This window comes from Macaca fascicularis, chromosome 1 (genome assembly GCF_037993035.2).
Source record: "Macaca fascicularis isolate 582-1 chromosome 1, T2T-MFA8v1.1".
Classification (NCBI taxonomy): domain Eukaryota; kingdom Metazoa; phylum Chordata; class Mammalia; order Primates; family Cercopithecidae; genus Macaca; species Macaca fascicularis.
The window spans coordinates 224943756-224964666 of record NC_088375.1 but is presented as its reverse complement, the minus strand read 5'-3'; the positions used below and the strand labels follow the sequence as shown (position 1 = coordinate 224964666).

Here is a 20911-nt window from a genome sequence, read left to right as displayed (position 1 = left end):
CAAGAGTATTCAACTGGAGGCTTTCTTACCATCCCAGCTCAAATTCAGGTTAACTCAGTGACCAAGACCAGGTGGGAAGGAAGGTGAGTCCCCAGGGACTCAGAAGCCTGAAGGTTTCAGGTTGACATGAGTCAGAAGCCAGGGTAGAGGGGGCCATGCTAGAAACCCAGATTAGCCCTGGAAGAAAAGAGACCTCACCCAAGAGATCCCAGGATGGGGCGGGAGCCAGCGCCACACAGAACAGGCTGCTGCATGATCCAGGAGGCACACCTGGGCAGACACACCCAGGCAGGCTGTGCGTGGTGAGCTGCTGTCCCAGGGAGCTCCCTGAGCTTCTGCTGAGTTTCTGCTGAGTTGGGTGCACAAGCCAGGTCACACCCAGCATTGGCGCTTGGGAACAGGCCCGTGTGCCAGGGCAGAGCCCTAAGATATCCAGGAGAACAAGGGTTGGCTGGTGATCTAGGTCAGGCCCCGCATGCCAGCTTCATAGCACAGCAAACGCAGCCGTCAGCACTCTGCTTCTGGGCGCCCGCTCGTGTCTGGACATGCCACAGGTTGCAATATTTCATGGCCAGTCATTCCAACAAAGCATAAAGAGAATAGGCCGGGCGCGGTGGCTCAAGCCTGTAATCCCAGCACTTTGGGAGGCCGAGACGGGCAGATCACGAGGTCAGGAGATCGAGACCATCCTGGCTAACACAGTGAAACCCCGTCTCTACTAAAAAATACAAAAAACTAGCCGGGCGAGGTGGCGGGCGCCTGTAGTCCCAGCTACTCAGGAGGCTGAGGCAGGAGAATGGCGTGAACCCGGGAGGCGGAGCTTGCAGTGAGCTGAGATCGCGCCACTGCACTCCACCCTGGGCGACAGAGCGAGACTCCGTCTCAAAAAAAAAAAAAAAAAGATAATAAAAGGAAAGGACTCTATGGAGATGCTGGTCAGAATCCTGGGCCTCCATGTCATGATAAGCCTTTTAGAGAAGAAGAACCTTGCTAAGCAGCCAAGGGACATGGAGCTGTCCAGTAGCCATGTGGGTCATGAGCAAGATGGCAAACATCGAAGCGCTCCTCAGGCACAGGTGCACATCCTGGGACTCCCAGTAACCAGCTAGCTGCATGGCCAAGTGACTCACTGCTCCCAAATCCCAGTTTCCTTGCCTGTTAAGTGGAAGCATTAATAATACAAATTGTAGCTACCGACAATAGAATGAAGCGATGGTGCTTGCTACACAACTCACACCCTGCCTGCTACCATGCTGATTGGTTGAGGTCACCCAAAAAAGATAGAACTCCCTCAGGTGCACAGAGACATCAGGCCTTTGGCGCACTCCTTCTGGCCACAGCCAGGACCACACCACCTACAATGTGCTCAGGACAACAGTGACAGCATTGTCCCAGCACACAAGGGCAGTTTCTCTCTCCTGGACAGGGTGCTGGGTGGGTAGGGGTCAGGCCAAAGGTTAAGGAAATGCAATAAGCAGTCTCTGCAGTTATAGGGCACCCAAACATCTCCATTTCCTGCCTCTTCCTGCCATTTGTCTGGTAGAGTCTTTGGCTCCCACCTGAGGAAGGAGATGGGATCAGGTGGGAGGCTCCGGAGGCTCCCTGGCTCAGCTCTGTGGGTGGAGGGAGCTGTAGCCCCTCCTAGGCAGTCCTGGGTCTCATGGATCACCCATCAAAGAGGGCTGGAGCTACACTTTCTAAGGGAAGCCACTGCCCCAGCCCCTCTGCCGCCGACTCACCCTGGTCAATGGAGTGCGGAGGCAGCTGGCTGAGCTGGCTGTTGACCACCCCTGCATAGGTGCGCAGGAACTCCTCCTCGCTGGCTGTCAGCTGCAGGAGAGAGCTGTGGTGAGGGGCAGCATGCACCTGTTCCCTGAAAGGCACCTGCACCCCTAGAGGCACCGCCCAGGCCTGCTTGGTTCCTGGATGGTGCGTCCTCCTTTGCTTCTCGGGCCTCTATTCCTGAGATTTGACCCCTTTGCTTTCAGGGCCAGCACACCCCCCTCCCACCCTGCTTAAACTTGGTCCAGGGGTCCAAAGGCCTTGCCACTCAGACTGAATCTGTGATTAGGGTATGGTCTAGTACAGGTCAGTGGAAGACATAGGTCCTGCCCAGAAGGCTGAGGGGCGATTCCATGTCCCTCCACTCTTTTTGAGAAATGCCCCTGTACCCGCATGCCTGCTGCCGTCTCAGCTCCTGTCCTGCCAAGTTGTCCCTGAGCTGCCCCCTGGGAGAGAAGACTTTCGGGGTTGCGAGGGGGAGAAAAAGAAGGTCAGGGCCTTGAGGCTCTCACCTGTCTGGCCCCAACCCGGCATGGGGGTGGGCAGACGGCCCAGCAGTGCCCCTAGAACTCGAAGAGCTAGGCTCTGTGCCTGGGGGAGCCAAGCCATAGGCCCAGCGGCCCCTCCTCAGCCCGTGGCTCCTGGCTCCGCAGGAGGCAGCTGCAGTGGCTCCGCCCCCCAGCAGCCCAGCAGGGCCCCTCCCTGGGAGCCCCTCCCTGGGGGCCCACTGCCTGACATCCCGCAGGCACTCACGTTTGATCCCATCTTCCGCAGCATGAGCAGCACTCGGACCTTCTGCTGAATGTACATCTCCTCCGGACTCTTCCCGGGAGCTCCCTCGCGGTTCATCCCCCTGCCCGGCTCTGGGGACTCCTGCAGAGCAAGCAACAGCATCAAAAGGGAAGAGATCAGGATGTGACATACTGGGACACTGACACCTGCTAGTGATCCTCACTCCTCCCAGGAGCCCCTTTCCACCCGCAGTCTCCGTTCTGGGAGCATGGGGCAGGTGGCGAGGTACAGGGTTCCTCCCTCACCCACGCTGATCCCAGCCAGCTGGACTGAGCACCTCTGTTCTCCAGCACGCGCTGCAGGGGCTGGCCTGCCTGCTTCCTCTGTGCATGGAGCTGCTGGGTCCAGGGAAACTGAGATGACTGAACTGCTGGTTATTTCTGCCTGCCAGTCACCCCAGAGCAAAGCTCCTGCTATAAGCCCTAAGACACGTGGTGCATGAAGCCCCAAATGTTCCAGGTTTTCAGAAGAAGCAACTTCCACAAGGGGCAAAAAAGTGATGGGATCAGAGACAGCTGGTTAGGGTCTTTGGCTCAAGAAACCTTGCGATCATTGCCCAGCCCCCAAACACTGAGACGGCTCCCTAGGCAAAAGCCCCTGACAAGTTTAAGAGGCCAGGGTTGTGGCTCCTGGGCTGGACTCCAAGAGGTCCCTCGATGGAAAGACAGTGGCCCAGGGCTGTAGGGCTTGCTACCTCAGCCCTCACAAACCCACCCCACCTGTCAGAGGGTAGCTCCTGCAGGCAGCTGGGAAGGCCAGCAGCGTGTCCACACGCAGCAGGGACCTAACCTGTAGAAAGCCCCAGGAGAGATGTCCAGAGCCCCCTCCCTGCAAGAGGAGCTGGAGGAGAGGAAGCTGGGTATGGAGGGGCTTGGGTTACACACTGGTAACTCCTGGATGAGTCAGAAATAACACAGCAGCTGCTGGGGTGGAGCCTTATCAGCCCTGGTGCCAAGGAACTGCGCTCGGGGAACCACGGAACCAAGCTGGAGGGCCAAGAACACTCCTCGCACCATCCGTCCCTCCAGGCCCAGCAAGCCCTGGACCAATGGGCTTTCCCAGGCAGGGTGGCTCTCTGTGCAGAGGGCAGCCTCAGCAATGTGCCAGAGCCTGGGCAGCAGCCTCCCTGTAGGTACTTGTCAACTGCTCATTCCCCATCAGCTAATGGGGCCCTCGCCCTAGAAGTGCACACAATAAGCTAATAGCAGCTGCATGCTTGATGTGGCACAGGTCTCTTTCCAGCAACTTCTGCTAAATCCCTATAGCACAGACTCTCTTACTCTGATGTTTGCTCCTCTTCCACCTCCTCCTGGGCTCAGAAAACAGCCTAAGTGATAACTGGGAGCTAGGAAAGAGGAGTAAACTGCCCCAGGAGTGGTCTCTGATGAGAGGGACCCCCAGCCACTCCCCAGGGCCAGGGTGCACCCCAGCGTGGGGAAGGCCGTAACTTCCTGTGCAGCTGAGCAGGGAAGCTCTGTTCTGGGGCATCACTCCTCACACTGACCCATTCTCACTTCCTTTCACTTCACTAGATGTGGAGCACTGCGGGTCTGGAGCTGGGCTCTACACAGCCTCATGGGGTGAACCTTGTACCCCGAACCTGGGTGTGGATGATGATGTGGTCTCCACCTCTTCCCCAGTGGCCACCTGGATCTGGGTTACTATGTGACCTCCTCATGATCCCCCCACTTCATTTCTTGTCCTTTTCTCTACACAACAGCCAGAATGATCTTATGGTTTTTTATTTTTTATTTATTTATTTTTTTGACACAGGGTCTCCCTCTGTCGCCCAGACTGGAGTGCAGTGGCGTGATCATAGCTCACTGCAGCATCGACCTGCTGGGCTTTAGCAATCCTCCCAACTCAGCCTCCTGAGTAGCTAGGATCACAGGTGCACATCACCACGCTTGGCTCATTTAAAAACTTTTTTTCTGTAGAAAAAGTCTTGCTATGTTGCCCAGGCTGGTCTCAAACTCCTGGGCTCAAGTGATCCTCCCACCTCATCCTCCCCAAAACAGATGACATCACTCCCTACTTAAACCTACCTTAGAATGCATTTCACAATCCTTGCCAGGACCCTGCGAGGGCTCCGCTGTCAGCCCTGCCTCCCTCCCCAGCCTGCCTCTTCTTCCTCTTCCCCTTGCTCTGCCTTCCTGGCGCTCGGCCATTCTAGAACATGCTGAGAAGCTCCTTCCCTCTGGCAGCCTTTGTACTGGGTGTCCCCTTAGCCAGGAACTGGCTTCTTTCCATCCTGTGTCTTGGTGTAAAGGCACCTTCCTAGGGAAGCTTCCCTGACAGTTGCTCTGGTGCCCAGGAGTACAGTGGTACGATCAGAACTCACTGCAGCCCTGAACTCCTGGGCTCAAGCGATCCTCCTGCCTCAGTCTCCTAAGTAGCTGGGATCACAGGAGCACGCCACAACACCCTGCCACTTTTAAATTTTTTTGTAGAGGTCTTGCTATGTTGCCCAGCCAGGTTGGTCTCAAACTCCCGGCCTCAAGCAATCCTCCTGCCTCGGCCTCCGAAAATATTGGAATTAACAGGCATGAGCCACCATGCCCGCCTGTCCTGATTTTCTGAAAGTGCCCTGTTGGAGAACTTGCTTATTGTCTCTCTCCCCTGCCTACTGCAAGGCCAGGGCCCCCTCTGCTGTGCTCACTCCTGTCTTCTGGGAGCCTAGCACTTGGCAGGCACTTAATAAATACTGTCCGCTTAGCTAAATGGAATATAGTGAGACAGCCTATGGTGTCTGAGCTTCTCCCACTCTGCAATATCCACACCCATCTAGGCCCAAATGTCATTGTGTTAACAGACCAAAGTACCTAACCCAGTCTCCCATAACCAAATTTAGCTTTTACAAAGGACTCACACTTCCAAAGTAGTGTGCCTTGGGCTATCGTGTTCTCCAAAGAACATCTGAAATGCTCCAGAAAGCCTTTGAGCTGGGAGTTAGGACTTCCAGGAGTAAAACCTTCCAATTCTGTCCTGTGCCTAAGGGCTAGTTTTCATTTGCTCTCTCCTGGTGAGAGACAGGGTGAAATACAAGGAGCTGGCCACTAGGTGTCGCCACACACAAAAGCACCAGCATTGCTTCCTCCCCACTCCCAGCAGGTTCTCCCAGGGCTCCAGACCACGCGGTTTAATAAGCCCACCAGTCTTTAGCCAATGTGGGAAGCAGATCACTCCTGCTCTGGCTCTCCCTATTCCAATCCTACTATCACAAACCACACTTCAGCCCCGGGTCCCAGAGAGCTATTTGTTCATTCAGAGAGCCAGCCCTGCCCAGGTAAGGATTGGTGTCTGGTTTTTGCTGCCGCATCCACACAGGAGCCAGTGGTCCGGGTACACAGTAGGTGCTTCCCAGAGGAGCGTCAGTTCCATATCAGACTGCTTCCATCACAGACCACCTCCATGGGGCCAGCTTTACAGAATGTTGCCCTCTCCAACAAGCTATCTATGAACAGCTTGCACTGATAGGTGCCGCCCCGTCTTCCCGGCTGGTGCAGCGCCTCACGCTGGGATTCCTAGGGCTTGGGCTGCCCAGCTATGGGCCTGTGGTGTCACTGGTGCCTGCATTTTGGAGCCAGGTTACTCCTGCTTCAATTCACTTCCCTGGAAGAGACAGTTCTTCTTGCTTCAGAGAAGACCCTTGACTTGTCTTTTCTAAAAAGTGTGGTCATGGAGAATTCTTCCAGCTCTAGTTTGAGCTGATTCCGCCCTGCTGCCTAACAAGAGGGCACACTCAGGGCTGGATCTGAAGCAGAAACGCAGCCAGGGGCACATGTTCCCAACCTTCCCATTCCAACCCAAACAGAAACACCGTGACTGGCTTACATAATTCTCTCCTCATCTGCAGTAAGGGTGTCAGTGTGGAGCAAACTCGTAATTGGAGATAATAAATCATAATCAACCCAAACAATATAGACATTTCAGTCATGGTATGCTATGAGTATATTAAAGTATGTCTCTGTCACCTATACAAGCAAACGTGCTATTAAATTTTTATCACAATTCTGACAAGCATCAGGTTCATTTCACTTGAGAAATCTTATTTTCCCCTGCAGGGATCAAAAACTGGTCTCCATTAGACTATGTTTAAATTACATAAACTAAAACTGCAACTAAATTAGACACACTAATTATTCATCCAGTCCTTGAACGTGAGAACCAAAGTAATGATGGTTCTCAATTATGGTTTCTTGGCTATTCCCATAAACATTCCAGCGTCTAAAATGGGGCAGCTTCCACTCCAAATCCTAAGAAAATTTCTGTTAGCTGCCCAAGTCAGAGGTGAGCCAAAAAAAGGAAAATGAAAAGAAACAGGCCAGGCACAGTGGCTCACGCCTATAATCCTAGCACTTTGGGAGGCCGAGGCGGGCAGATCACCTGAGGTTAAGAGTTTGAGACTAGCCTGGCCAACATGGTGAAATCCAGTCTCTACAAAAAATTAACTGGGCATGGTGGCAGGCGCCTGTAATCCCAGCTACTTGGAGGCTGAGGCAGGAGAATCGCTTGAACCTGGGAGGCGGAAGTTGCCTGGAGCCAAGATCACGCCATTGCACTCCAGCCTGAGCGACAGAGTGAGACTCTGTCTCAAAAAACAAAAACAAAAACAATAAAACAGAAAAGAAACAACAGGCAAGTATTAACTATCCAAATTAATGGTGAGGGGACAGGTCTGTGGTTATATTATGTAGTAGACAACCACACATTCTGCAAAAAGTGGGTGCCATCCCAGAAAATGACATCTGATTGGGGCAAACACAATGAAGAGACATTAAGGTACATATCTTCAATTTAGATAGAGACACACTCCTGCTACACACACACACACACACACACACACGGTTTGGAGCTGCCTCTCTGTTGAAGGAAGCTTGGCTGGTCAGGAAAGGATGGTGAGGAAGTGGCTCCCGACCACTGTGAAAGGTACACACAACAGGAGAACTGGCCTTGGCTTCACAGGCCACACCACATTCTCAGGGAGACACTCAAGGGCATCTGTAAGAGGCACGCTCAGATACCACACTCCTTCCCAGCCTTTGCAGGGACCTAATCTCGACCACCATGTAATCTCCAGCTTTTAAGCAGTTGATCTCACTTTAGAAGCATTAGGACTTAGTACAAGAGGAACCTGGAGAACAAGACTGCTGAAAGTCACATGTGGCAGTTGGAGGCTGGACGGCTGTGGCTCCCTGTATGGGTCTCTGTCTGGGAAATGCAGCTCATTCTAATAAAGAGCTTTGAAACCTGGCCTCACTTTGACAGGCACGAGTGGCCCTGAATACAAACACAGCCACCTGCACTCCTTTTTATTTTTAAACTGGAAGCTAATGCTGTTGAACATCCACATTTATCTATGTTAGAATATCCACTTATACCCAGGGTGGTCTTGCACCTGCTAGGAAGATGTCAAGTCAGCTCAGGCGAGGCCAGGCAGCAAAGCTGCTCCCTCAGGCACACGAGCTGCCTCCAGCCCCTGCACTCATCTTCTGTTTTGTCCATTTTAAAACACACTGCGATAGATTCTAATACATTTAAAAACATACAATTTACATTTTCATGATGTTTACATTGCAAAAAATACAACGCCACAGAATTGGTGGTTCCTAGAGCTTATATGAAATATTATCCAGAATCTGCACATGTCTTAGCCTAAAAGAAATCAGCAGCACCCTAACATTCTCCAGAAGAACCAACACATCTGGAGAAATGAGCACCATTAGGGCTCATGGTGAAAGGTAACAGATGAGCTAACTTCATGATCAGCCCTGGAGCCTGGCATCCAAGACGACTCCTCACCCCCCACCCCACACTACCATATGGCCACATTACAGAGTCCTTCCCCCGGGGGCCTTACCTGCTTCTGGAAATTGACTTCAGGCAAACAGGTGCTCAACTGTGAGGGGAGGGCTGTGGCCAGGCAGAAGTAGGAAGGTGCCGCCCTGCGGAAACACAGAACGCGGGTCATGGGAGGAGTCAGGAGGGCCCAGGCAGCTGCCAGGGCTTGGTCTGGAGCACACGCCCCACGCTGAGGATGCACAACTGCTGGCGGGAAGCTCGTGGAGCCGGGCTTTGCCGCGGTCCCGAAATACCTGTGTGTCTGGCAAGCCCAGGAAACCTGTACCCACGCCTCTGGGATAAATAAGGTGCTGACGGCAGCTCAGCTGGCCTGGCATTTCCGGCCGAAGCAGGTCAGTCCGCTCAACACCACACACCCTGCTCCCCTTGGCTTAGTCACCAAGTCTGATTGAGACGCTGTGTTCAGAGACACTGTGGACCAGAATGCATCACTCCAGGACAGCTGATGCCCAAGTCCCGCACCTGCACGAGAGAATGCCCCACCTACCAAATCTAACATGACAAGCAAGGCACAGGTAGCTCAGCACCCCGCAGCCTCTATGCTCAGTGCATATATATGTGTCTGTGTGCTTGAACACCTACAGTTGTGTACATAAACATCAACGAACACAGACACATGCTAGAAACACACACGAAAAGCACAGTTGCAGCTTGTTCGCAGACCTACAGCCTAGCTGCATGTCTACATGCCCCCAGTACACCTCTGGCAGGAATCTGAGAACACTGCCTTCTTTTCTTCTGCCTCCCACACACGGGCTCATCGTTCAGGTCACCTGCACAGGTTAATGGAGCAGGAGCATGGACTGCTGAGGGGGCGGAGACACAGGAGAAGCAGGAGGCTGTGAGGGGCAATGGGAGCCTTACCCACCCGCTCCAGCTGTGCCACCTGCTCTGCTGGGGTGCAAGACGCAGTGCCTCGCATCTCCGAGGCACATATCAATCATCCCAATGAAAGGTGAGGGCACAGGTCTGTGGTTATATATTAATGTGGTAGACAACCACATGTTCTGTAAAAAATGGGTACTTTTGCCGGGCATGGTGGCTCACGCCTGTAATCCCAGCACTTTGGGAGGCCGAGACAGGTGGATCACAAGGTCAGGCGTTCGAGACCAGCCTGGCCAACACAGTGAAACCCTGTATCTACTAAAAATACAAAAAATTAGCCGGGTGTGGTGGCGGGCACCTGTAATCCCGGCTACTCGGGAGGCTGAGGCAGGACAATCGGTTGAACCCGGGAGGCAGAGGTTGCAGTGAGCTGACATCACGCCACTGCACTCCAGCCTGGGCAACAGTATGAGACTCCATCTCAAAAAAATTAAAAAGTGGGTGCTTTTACACCCACTTTTACTAACCACTCTTCTACAACCACAGGGCTCTCAGCTGTCAGCCTTGTAGTGGGGGAAAGGTTGCCAGAGAACACATCGAGAAACCAGTTCTGAGAGAAGTGCGGGGCCAATGACAGCTTGGAAACCACTGTCTTCAATGAATGCTGAAAAGAAAGTTGCTCGATGACCCAAGGTGCTGAGGAAGATGTGGTTTCCATAGAAAGCGGGATTTCAAAAGCCTCCCCTAAAGTCAGACATCGCTGTAAACCTCTGACTCTCTGTTCTCTGTGTCCCTTTAACCAGCAATGGCCCTGGGATAGAAGAGCTGTCACCCACCACTGCCACCCCCTCCACCATCAGACTAACCCTACAGGAACAGGCCATTTATAGCAATTAATTGCTCTTTTATTCCTCTAGATATCAAAGCACCAAAATATCAAGGAACCCTGGGGAACTTTCCACCCAAGTCCCCACATTCTTTCAAAAAGAGATGAAAAGAGAATCTTCCCCTACTTCTGAAGGGCTTTAATTTCTTCTACTACCACAACAGCCAATTATCACTCCTGTCTACAGGGCTCAGACCCTTCCAAGAAGCAGAGGGGAACGTTGTATTCCTGACTTCAAGGGAAGGGGTCAAAGGACAGGGACTGTCCAAGGATTCACGGACAGCTGTTCTATTTGTCATTTAATTTATTTTATTTTTTGCTAACCAAACAGCAGCATACTTGCCATTTTTAAATATTTATTTATTATTATTTTTTTTTTTACTTTAAGTTCCAGGATACCTGTGCAGAATGTGCAGGTTTGTTACACAGGTATGTATACATGTGCCATGGCGGTTTGGGTACCTATCAACCTGTCACCTAGGTTTTAAGCTTTGCATGCATTAGGTATTTATCTCAATGCTCTCCCTCCCCTTGCCCCCAGGCCCCCAACAGGCCCTGGTATGTGCTGTTCCCCTCCCTGTGTCCATTTGTTATTGTTCAACTTCCACTTATGAGTGAGAACATACAATGTTTGGTTTTCTGTTCCTGTGTTAGTTTGCCGAGAATGATGGCTTCCCGCTTCATCCATGTCCCTGGAAAGGACACGATCTCATTCTTTCTTATGGCTGCACAGTATTCCATGGTGTATATGTGCCACATTCTTTTTTTTTTTTTTTTTTTTTTTTTTTGAGACAGAGTCTCGCTCTGTGGCCCAGGCTGGAGTGCAGTGGCCGGATCTCAGCTCACTGCAAGCTCCGCCTCCCAGGTTTACGCCATTCTCCTGCCTCAGCCTCCCGAGTAGCTAGGACTACAGGCGCCCACCACCTCGCCCGGCTAGTTTTTTGTATTTTTTAGTAGAGACGGGGTTTCACTGTGTTAGCCAGGATGGTCTCGATCTCCTGACCTCATGATCTGCCCGTCTCAGCCTCCCAAAGTGCTGAGATTACAGGCTTGAGCCACCGCGCCCGGCCTGTGCCACATTCTTTATCCAGTCAATCACTGATAGGCATTTGGGTTGGTTCCAAGTCTTTGCTATTGTAAATAGTGCCGCAATAAACATAAGTATGCATATGTCTTTATAGCTGAATGATTTATAATCCTTTGGGTGTATACTCAGTAATGGGACTGCTGGGTCAAGTGGTATTTCTGGTTCTAGATCCTTGAGGAATTGCCACACTGTCCTCCACAATGGTTGAACTAATTCACGCTACTACCAACAGTGTGAAAGCGTTCCTATTTCTCCACAGCCTCGCCAGCATCTACTGTTTCCTGACTTTTTAATAATCACCTATGTTTGTCATTTTTATAGTCAGGTCAATGTTCCCAGTTTACAGAGGAAGAAACTGAGGCTCAAGGCCCCTGGGCCCCAGGATCCATGTAAGACAGTAAGCACGCTCCAATAACTGGATTCAGTTTTCAGTTCTGCTCTGCCACTGATTGGTTGTGTAAAGCAAGGCCAGTGACTGCTCTTCTGTGCACTTAATTTCATCACCTACAGAAAGGTGATAGACTGTCACCTCTACGTCTTCCCTCAGTGGAGGTGAGACTAGGGCTGGCTTCACGGGCCTGAGGCCTGGACAGTCACACAGGGCCTGTATTCAGGAGGGCCCCATGCTTGGTTTACTGTTCTGCTCTCACCATCTTGAAATTCTTTTTTTTTTTTTTCTTTTGAGAGAGAGGGTCTTGCTCTGTTGCCCCAGCCACAGTACAGCGGTGCAATCATGGCTCACTGCAGCCTTGAACTCCCTGGCTCAAGCAATCCACCCACCTCAGCCTCCTGCATGGCTGAACCACAGGCACGCACCACCATACCCAGCTAATTTTTACATTTTTTATAGTGACAGGTTCTCATTATGTTGCCTAGGGTGGTCTTGAACTCCTGGGTTCAAGCAATCTTCCCACCTCGGCCTCCCATTACAGGCATGAGCCACCACACCCAGCCTTGAATTTTTTTTTTTTTCCCCCTGAGAACCGAGTTTCGCTCTTATTGCCCAGGCTGGAATGCAATAGCACGATCTCAGCTCACTGCAACCTCCGCCTCCCGGGTTCAAGCGATTCTCCTGCCTCAGCCTCCCGAGTAGCTGGGATTACAGGTGCCTGCCACCATGCCAGGCTATTTTTTTTATTTTAAGTAGAGAGGGATTTCACCATGTTGGCCAGGCTAGTCTCAAACTCCTGACCTCAGGTGATCCACCCACCTCAATCTCCCAAAGTGCTGGGATTACAGGCATGAGCCACCATGCTGGGTCCTGGCCTTGAAATTTTTAATCATTTCTGAACAAGGGGGCTTGCACTGAGCCCTGCAAATGATACAGCTGGTCCAGAATGCGAAAAAGGTCAAGATGCTTCTCAAACTGCCAAGGGTTCCACAACCTTAAGTAGACACTAACAGGACTCAAGAAGGATTAACTGAAACTTTTCTAGGTACACACTGCCCTGAACCAGGCTTGGGGAGCACAAAGTACAGAACTGGGGTGGTGACACTGAACCTGCATTCCAGGAGTTGACTGAGTGGCTGAGGAAACCACACAACACAAGACAAAGAGAAAACCACACAAATAATACATGATAATGAGCCAAAAAGGTATGTTAGGTCAAGACACAAACCCTCCTAGAATGCCAACCACATATCATGTACTGTGCCAAGCATCTGCCCCTGAGGAAAGAAGACCCAGGGCCTTAAGCCAGCATAGTAAGTGGCAGAGCAAAGGGGTCTAGTAAGCTCTGCAAGACGGCAGGGGAGAGGCTAGCTGCTGATGGCTCCGGGGAGAAGTCACTGGAGCTGGGCCTTGAAGGAGGAACAGGAGTTGCTGGTAGAGGAAAGGGGAAGGCACAAGACACAGATGTTCAGCAAACAATTACTGAGCATCTATTCTACGGCAGGCATTGAGAATACACAGGTGAGCAAAACAGCCACGGCTCACATGTGATGAGGGGCTTCCAGTGAGCGGGGAGACAGACACCAATCAAGTCACCTAGATCAATGATCTCAGACACTGAGACAAAGAAAATGAAAGTTAAGTTTGAGTCGCCTTGGGGATGTGCGGCTGGGAGCCCGGAGGAGGAGAAGGAGTTGGTAGGGGTGGCATACACGTAGGAAGGCCCTGAAGCAGGAAGATATGTGGCTTAGGCCAAGTTAGAGCTGGACCATAGGGGCACTCAGGGGGAGGGGAAGAGGTGTTTCAGCAGAAGGAAGTCAAGCTTCAGCTTGAAAAGACCACTGTGGGGCCAGGTGTGGTGGCTCATGCCTGTAATCCCAGCATTTGGGAGGCCGAGGCAGGTGGATCACGAGGTCAGGAGATCGAGACCATCCTGGCTAACATGGTGAAACCCCATCTCTACTAAAAATACAAAAAATTAGCCGGGCGTGGTGGCGGGTGCCTGTAGTCCCAGCTACTCGGGAGGCGGAGGCAGGAGAATGGCATGAACCCAAGGTGGGGCTCGCAGTGAGCTGAGATCGTGCCCAGCCTGGGCGACAGTGCGAGACTCCATCTCAGAAAAGAAAGAAAGAAAAGAAAGGAAGGAAGGAAAGGAAGGAAAGGAAAGGAAGGAAAGAAAGTAAGGAAAGAAAGGAAGGAAGGAAAGAAAGGAAAGAAATAAAGGAAAGAAAGGAAGGAAAGGAAGGAAAGAAAGAAAAGAAAGAAAAGCCCACTGTGGCCAAGGCATGGAGAAGAGGCTGGGGTGGAGCAGCGGGGAGCAGGAGGGGAGCGGGAGCAACCAGGCAGGGACTTGGTTGGGTAGAGAAGGGCCAGGAGGAGTGTAAGAGTGCTGTGGTTGTGGCTGTGGCTGTGGGGAGAGGCCTGGCACATGCCCAGGGTGAGGCCCCAAAGGACAGGTTGGACAGCTGGGACTGAGAAGCCCCGGAGGCACAAAAGCACAGGAATGGCAAAAGTCCAAGTGCCCTCGGGATCAAGTCAGCACTATGGTGAACATGTGCAGCAGGTTCGGGGGCCAGAATCGAAACACGGTGACAAGCTAGTTCCGGGAAACATCAGGGGCACTTCTGGGGGCTACTTGGCCTGGAGTGAGAATGGGGGGCCTCAGGAAGAAAACACGTGTGAGGCAGCCGCAGGGCAGGGGGCACCTTCTGTGGGCACACAGAGCCAGAGCGGTCAGGAACAACGAGTACCTGGGTGGCAGCAGCGAGACAGCACAGGAGGGTAGGTCAGGGACCAGGGGAAGCCTCTGTCTGGCAGGAAGTCCAACCTGCCAAGCAGGGGGCATCGGGCCCTGGTCAGGAGATGACTTAGGCAGAGTGGTCTCCCAAGAAGACCGGAGTCTGGGAGGATTCATGTGAAGCCCTGTGTGAGGTGTGCGGGAGGGCAGGTGGGGCACCACAGGCAGGACCTCACGAGCCCAGGTGCAGAGCAGAGAGGGAGGAAGGACAGTGAGAGCTGCTCCCGAGAGGCAGGAACCAGTGGGTTTTCTAAGAAGGAGGCAGAGCAGGGCAGGGGAGAGGTCCACCTGCCCCACCCCATGGGCCTTGCCCACTCAGGCCCCACAGGCTCCTGTCCCCATCACAGCCCTCACTAAGCATGGGACTGCCCCCCAGGCACATGCTTCAACAGCACAGGGGCTGCTTCAGTAGCTGTAATAACCCCTTGCCAGCATGATCCAGCACCCGGTGTGTGGCATGGCAGGCCCGCAAGGACAGCAGGGAGGATGAGCGGCTTCTGCCCTCCTTCCTCTGCCTAGACACCCCTTCCCTCCCTCCTCATGGTCCTCCTGGAACTCAGGACTCACCCAGTGCTGTCACCGTTGTCAAGTCCCTGCAAGGGGGAAAGGAAGGGCAGAATCTTGCCTGTCCTTGCCTGGGTGCCCTGGCCCCCACTTGCTCTGCCTGGGAGCTGTGGTCAGCTTCAGGTGAGTCTTAACCTCGGCTTTGCCTCCTCCAGGTGGGTCGGCTGACTTAACGGTGCAGGGGGAGCTCAGGGGAGGTCACCACCAGAAAAGTCAAGGAGGAAGAAGGTGGGGAGAGGGGAGTCTGAAGATGCTGTGGGCGGGAGGGAGGGAATCCATGGGGAAGGAGGAGGAGGGCAGGGAGCAGAGGAAGGGGAGAGTGAGGCAGAGGCACAGAAAAGGCTCCTGTGGGAAGGGGGAAGGCACCTGGGCCAGCAGATTGCCTGTGGTTGGGCCTGTAGGCAGAGCAGGGGTGCAAGGGACCCAACAGCTGCTGGGCAGTGAGCAGTGTGATGGGACTGGGCCAGAGGCGAGGACCAGCTAAGCTCAGTAAACTGGATGCCCTCTCCTGGAAATGGCTCCAGGCACACTCCCTAGCCCACAGCAGGGAGGGAGAGATCAGCCAGCAGCCAGCCAGGCTTTCTCCAGGGGCCACGGCAGCCCTTGGGGCAGAGCACCACTGTAGGCCGCACAGCTCAAGGGAGGAGGGAAGACGGCCAGGCCTTAATCCTCAAGGGTTGCCCAGTCCCAGGCCTCCCACCAGAAATCAGGATCTGAAAGGAAGACTCAGGCTGCCCAGAGTCATCCAGATCCACAGGCAAAGCTTTTATCTAGCATGTCAAGTCCAGGACAAGGTGTGGGAGCCAAGGGGGCCTGGTCACTGGTTCAGAGTCAGCTGCCCAAGGAACCCCGAGGAAGAGGAAGGTGCCGTCGTGGGAGGACGAGGAGCATTTTCTATGAACTGGAATATATCAGAGAAAAACCAGCCCCAAATGCCTATGTACATCCTAGAGAGAGGGGAGGGCAGACAATAAAACATGAATGACGGGGAAATCCTTAGCACACAGGAAAAAGACAGGGGCTGGGGCCAACCCCAGGGTGAGTGGGAACAGGAGTGTGGGGGTGGGCGACAGGCCCTTCCTGACCAAAGAGAGGAAGACAGTGAGGGAGGGAGTCTGGGAGCAGAGCTGGACTGAGGCCCTGTGGTGGGGGCACAGGAGCGGCTGGAGGCCAGCACTGGGGTGGGGCTGCAGGGGAACAGGCCCAAGCAGAGGAGGGGACAGGGCCTGTGTTACAAGGGTAGCTGGGAGCTGGGAGCAGAAGAATGGCTGGTCTGACTCAGGGTCCAGCAGGACGACCTGAATGGAGACAGGCCCAGGGCCAGAGCAGAGGCTGTGGCAGGAATCCAGGCAGATCTGCTGGTGTCTCAGGTGAGGGGGCAGCAGCAGAGGGTGAGGGTTCAAGGTGGCCAGCTGGGGACTCGTGGCACAGGCAGACAACAGGATCACCAGGGAGCGCACTGTGGGGTGTGGGGGCAATGGTGGCGGCTCCCGGGTTTTCAGGCTAAGTGGCTGAAGGTCGACATTCCTATCAACTGAGCTGGGGAGAAGCAGGTGGAACAATTTTGGGGGACAATCACGAGCTGAAATTTTAGACTTTGAAAGGTTTTTCCGTCTCTGAGCCTTGGTTTCCTTTTCTGTAGAAAGGGGGTGATAACAGCACCTACCTCAAGGGCAAGTTTTAAAATGAGATAACATACAAAGAAAACACTTGAAGCCTGGGCACATAGTGAGACTCTGTCTCTACAAAAAATACAAAAGCTAGCTAGATGCGGTGGCGTGCACTTGCAGTCAGTTATTCCGGAGGCTGAGGTGGGAGAATCACTTGAGCCTGGGAGGTCGAGGCTGCAGTGAGCAGTGATCGTGCCACTGAACTCCAGCCTAGGTAACAGAGCAAGACCCTGTCTCTTAAAAAAAAAAAAAAAAAAAAAAAAAAAAAAGAAGCAAAAACGAGGCCAAGTGCGATGGCTCACACCTGTAATCCCAGCACTTTGGGAGGCCGAGGTGGGTGGATCACCTGAGATTGGGAGTTCGAGACCAGCCTGACCAACATGGACAAACCCTGTCTCTAACTAAAAATACAAAATTAGCCCGGCATGGTGGTGCATTCCTGTTATCCTAGCTACTTGGGAGGCTGAGGCAGGAGAATCGCTTGAATCCGGGAGGCAGAGGTTGTGGTGAGCCAAGATGGCGCCACTGCACTCCAGCTTGGGCAACAAGAGTGAAACTCCATCTTGGAGGGAAAAAAAAAAAGCCACTTGGCCCAGTGCCTGGTATACAGCAAGGGTTCAATAAATTCTAGAAACCATACTAAGAAGATGAGAAGATGACACAGACCATGTAAGTAAATGCTTTTTGTTGCAGGATGGGGATGGGAGTAAAAATAAACAGTAAGAAATCAAAGCCTTTTTTTTTTTTAAGATGGAGTCTCGCTCTGTTGCCCAGGCTGGAGTGCAGTGGCACAATCTTGGCTCACTGCAAGCTCCGCCTCCCGGGTTCACGCCATTCTCCTGCCTCAGCCTCCCGAGTAGCTGGGACTACAGGTGCCCACAACCACGCCCAGCTAATTTTTTGTATTTTTTAGTAGAGACAGGGTTTCACAGTGTTAGTCAGGATGGTCTCCATCTCCTGACTTCGTGATCTGCCCACCTCGACCTCCCAAAGTGCTGGGATTACAGGCGTGAGTCACCGCGCCGGGCCACAAAGGCTTTTAATACCCTCAGCTTCTTGTCTCTTCTCTCCCAGCTGCCCGTCAGTCCCCAGCTGGCTCCGAGGAATGATAAGGGATGGAGAGCCAGGAGGGGACCTTACTTCCACAGTCCGAGGGCTGCCCCGAATCACTGGGGACACTTCTCAGCAGGGTGCCGCTGACATTTCAGACTGGGTGCATTTTTGCTAGAGGGCTGTCTGCACATTGTAGAAGCTGAGAGGCATTCCTGGCCTCCACCCACTAGATGCCAGTAGCAGCCCCCTCCAGTTATGACAATCAAATATATCTTCTGACGTTGCCGTGTCCCATGGGGGACAAAATCGCCAGGTTGAGAGCACTGCTTTAAAGAAGTAGCTGACACGTACTCTGGCTTACTCTGTGCCTTGCACCATTTGTCTTCATTCAGTCTTCGCCACACATGTCCCTACAGGGCTTTACACATGAGCATGCCACGGTGCACAGGGGTGACATCACTCACCTGTCATCGCCCAGCTAGTCCGTATCGGATCAGGATGGAACCCAGATTGTCCAAGGCCTCAACCACTCTGCCCTGTTGCTCTCCAGTATACAAGTACATGGGTAAAAAGTCACACTGAGCCAGCGAGGGGGACAGGAGGCAGGGATCTGCCACGAAGCTCCTGCTAGAGTCCCACACACGGTAGCACCTCAGGTCCTCTAGCGACATCAAAAAAGGGAGTGCCAGAGGGAATTTCCACATGCTCCACTCTCAGTAATTAAACTGCAACAACCTCCCAGACTCTCAGGCCTCAGGAGCAACCGCCTTAATTAATAAATTCCACGTCGCAGCCTCCTCCATCCAGAGCCACGCTCAGTATTCCCGAACTGCACTCCACCAGCAGAGCTAGGGCAAAACAGGCCTCCTAGTGAGGCATGGCATTTGAAGACCACAGCCCCATTCTTAGGGGATAAGCCTGGGGTGGGGAATGTGTCTTGAGGTCACCAACCCCAATTCAAACCTGATGCAAAGCTCCTTCCTGCTCCCTGAAGCCAGGTGATACCACGGAAGAACAATAATTACTGTTGTCACCACAGCATTTTCTAAGCCCAGGCACAGAGTGGCAGAGTCAGTCAGCCCTCACAAGCCTGCAAGGTAGGAATTATTCCCATTTTATGGATGACACAGCTGAGGCTCAGAGAAGTATCCTGCCTGAGGCCATGGAGTAATAAGTGGTAAGCCTGGATCCAAAGCCGTGCTTTCCCTCTCTCCTAACTGCCCCTTCTGGCTCAGGAGTTGATAGACGCATTATCCATTTTAACTGAAATTAAAAGAAAAATCCGGGCCGGGCCCGGTGGCTCACGCCTGTAATCCCAGCACTTTGGGAGGCGGAGGCGGGCATATCAGGAGGTCAAGAGATTGCCAACACAGTAAAACCCTGTCTCTACTAAAATTACAAAAATTATCTGGGCATGGTGGTGCACGCCTGTAGTCCCAGCTACTCGAGAGGCTGGGCGGGAGAATTGCTTGAACCCAGGAGGCGGAGGCTGCAGTGAGCTGAGATCTCGCCACTGCACTCCAACCAGGCGATAGAGCACGACTCCGTCTCAAAAAAAAAAAAAAAAAAAAAGAAAAAGAAAAAGAAAAATCCACCTTACAGGAAAAAGAAAAACAGCTAGAGTCCAACCCACTGCCAATCAGAGATCAATTAGAAAATAAGATAAAGCTTACAATGATTATATACCAATACATATTAATTAATTAATTTTTTTTGAGACGGAGTCTCACATTGTCACCCAGGTTGGAGTGCAGTGATGCGATCTCGGCTCACTGTAACCTCCGACTCCCGGGTTCAAGTGATTATCCTGCCTCAGCCTCCCAATAGCTGGGATTACAGGCACCTGCCACCATACCCAGCTAATTTTTATATTCTTAGTAAAGACAGGGTTTCATCATGTTGGCTAGGCTGGTCTTGAAATCCTGACCTCAAGTGATCCACCTGCCTCGGCCTCCCAAAGTGCTGGGATTACAGGCATGAGCCACCACGCCCGGCTAATTAATTTTTAAAAAGAAAATATGGCCCGGGCGCAGTGGCTCATGCCTGTAATCCCAACGTTTTTGGAGGCTGAGGTAGGAGTATCGCTTGAGCCCAGGAGGAGTTTCAGACCAGCCTGGGCAACATGGTAAGACATCATCTCTATAAAATTAAAAAAACAAAACAAAACAAAAAAAAAACAGTTGTGCATGGTGTGATGAGTCTGTAGTCCCAGCTACTGAGGTGAAAGAAGTGCTTGAGCCCAGGAGGTTGAGGCTGCAGTGAGCCAAGATCATGCCACTGTACTCCGACCTGGATGAAAGGGTAAGCAAGACCCTGTCTCTTAAAAAATAAAAAACTGGCCGGGCACGGTGGCTCACACCTGTAATCCCAGCACCTTGGGAGGCCAAGGCGGGCAGATCACCTGAGGTCAGGAGTTCGAGACCAGCCTAACAAACATGGTGAAACACCGTCTCTACTAAAAACACAAAATTAGCCAGGCGTGGTGGCACATGCTTGTGATCCCAGCTACTCGGGAGGCTGAGGCAGGAGAATCGCTTGAACACGGGAGGCGGAGGTTGCGGTGAGCTGAGATCGCGCTATTGCACTCCAGCCTGGGCAACAAGAGCAAAACTCCATCTCATTAAAAAAAAAAAAAGTGGGCCGGGCGCGGTGGCTCAAGCCTGTAATCCCAGCACTTTGGGAGGCCGAGGCGGGCGGATCACGAGGTCAGGAGATCGAGACCATCCTGACTGACACAGTGAAACCCCGTCTCTACTAAAAAATACAAAAAAGTAGCCGGGCGAGGTGGCGGGCGCCTGTAGTCCCAGCTACTGGGGAGGCTGAGGCAGGAGAATTGCGTGAACCCTGGAGGCGGAGCCTGCAGTGAGCTGAGATCCGGCCACTGCACTCCAGCCTGGGCGGCAGAGCGAGACTCCGTCTCAAAAAAAAAAAAAAAAAAGTGGAGGCCCAGGCACAGTGGCTCACACCTGTAATCCCAGCACTTTGGGAGGCCGAGGCACGCGGCCTGAAAAACACAAAAAATTAGCTGGGTGGGAGGCTCTACTTAAAAAAAAATAAAAATTAGCTGGGTGTGAGGCTGAGGCAGGAGAATCACTTGAGCCCAGGAGGCAGAGATTGCAGTGAGCCAAAATCACACCACTGCACTCCAGCCTGGCTGATAGAACAAGACTCCGTCTCAAAAAAATAAATAAATAAATAAGAA

At 52.6% G+C, this 20911-nt stretch overlaps 1 protein-coding gene across 3 annotated transcripts in view; it reads right to left on the bottom strand.

The window, feature by feature from the left end:
- CTNNBIP1 (catenin beta interacting protein 1) overlaps positions 1-20911 on the bottom strand; it is a 64825-nt gene that overhangs the window by 22647 nt on the left and 21267 nt on the right. Inside the window, exons 2-5 of one of the 3 annotated variants that reach the window (XM_065534671.2) lie at positions 8435-8519; positions 2536-2655; positions 1740-1830; positions 594-1155 (exon numbers count right to left, since the gene is read on the bottom strand). In XM_065534671.2, the coding sequence (XP_065390743.1) occupies positions 1127-1155; positions 1740-1830; positions 2536-2631 (216 nt within the window). In that variant the 5' untranslated portion in view covers positions 2632-2655; positions 8435-8519 and the 3' untranslated portion in view covers positions 594-1126. Of the gene's footprint in view, positions 1-593; positions 1156-1739; positions 1831-2535; positions 2656-8434; positions 8520-20911 lie in introns of those variants that run through there. The other 2 variants (XM_045381062.3, XM_065534681.2) reach the window with 2 other exon arrangements.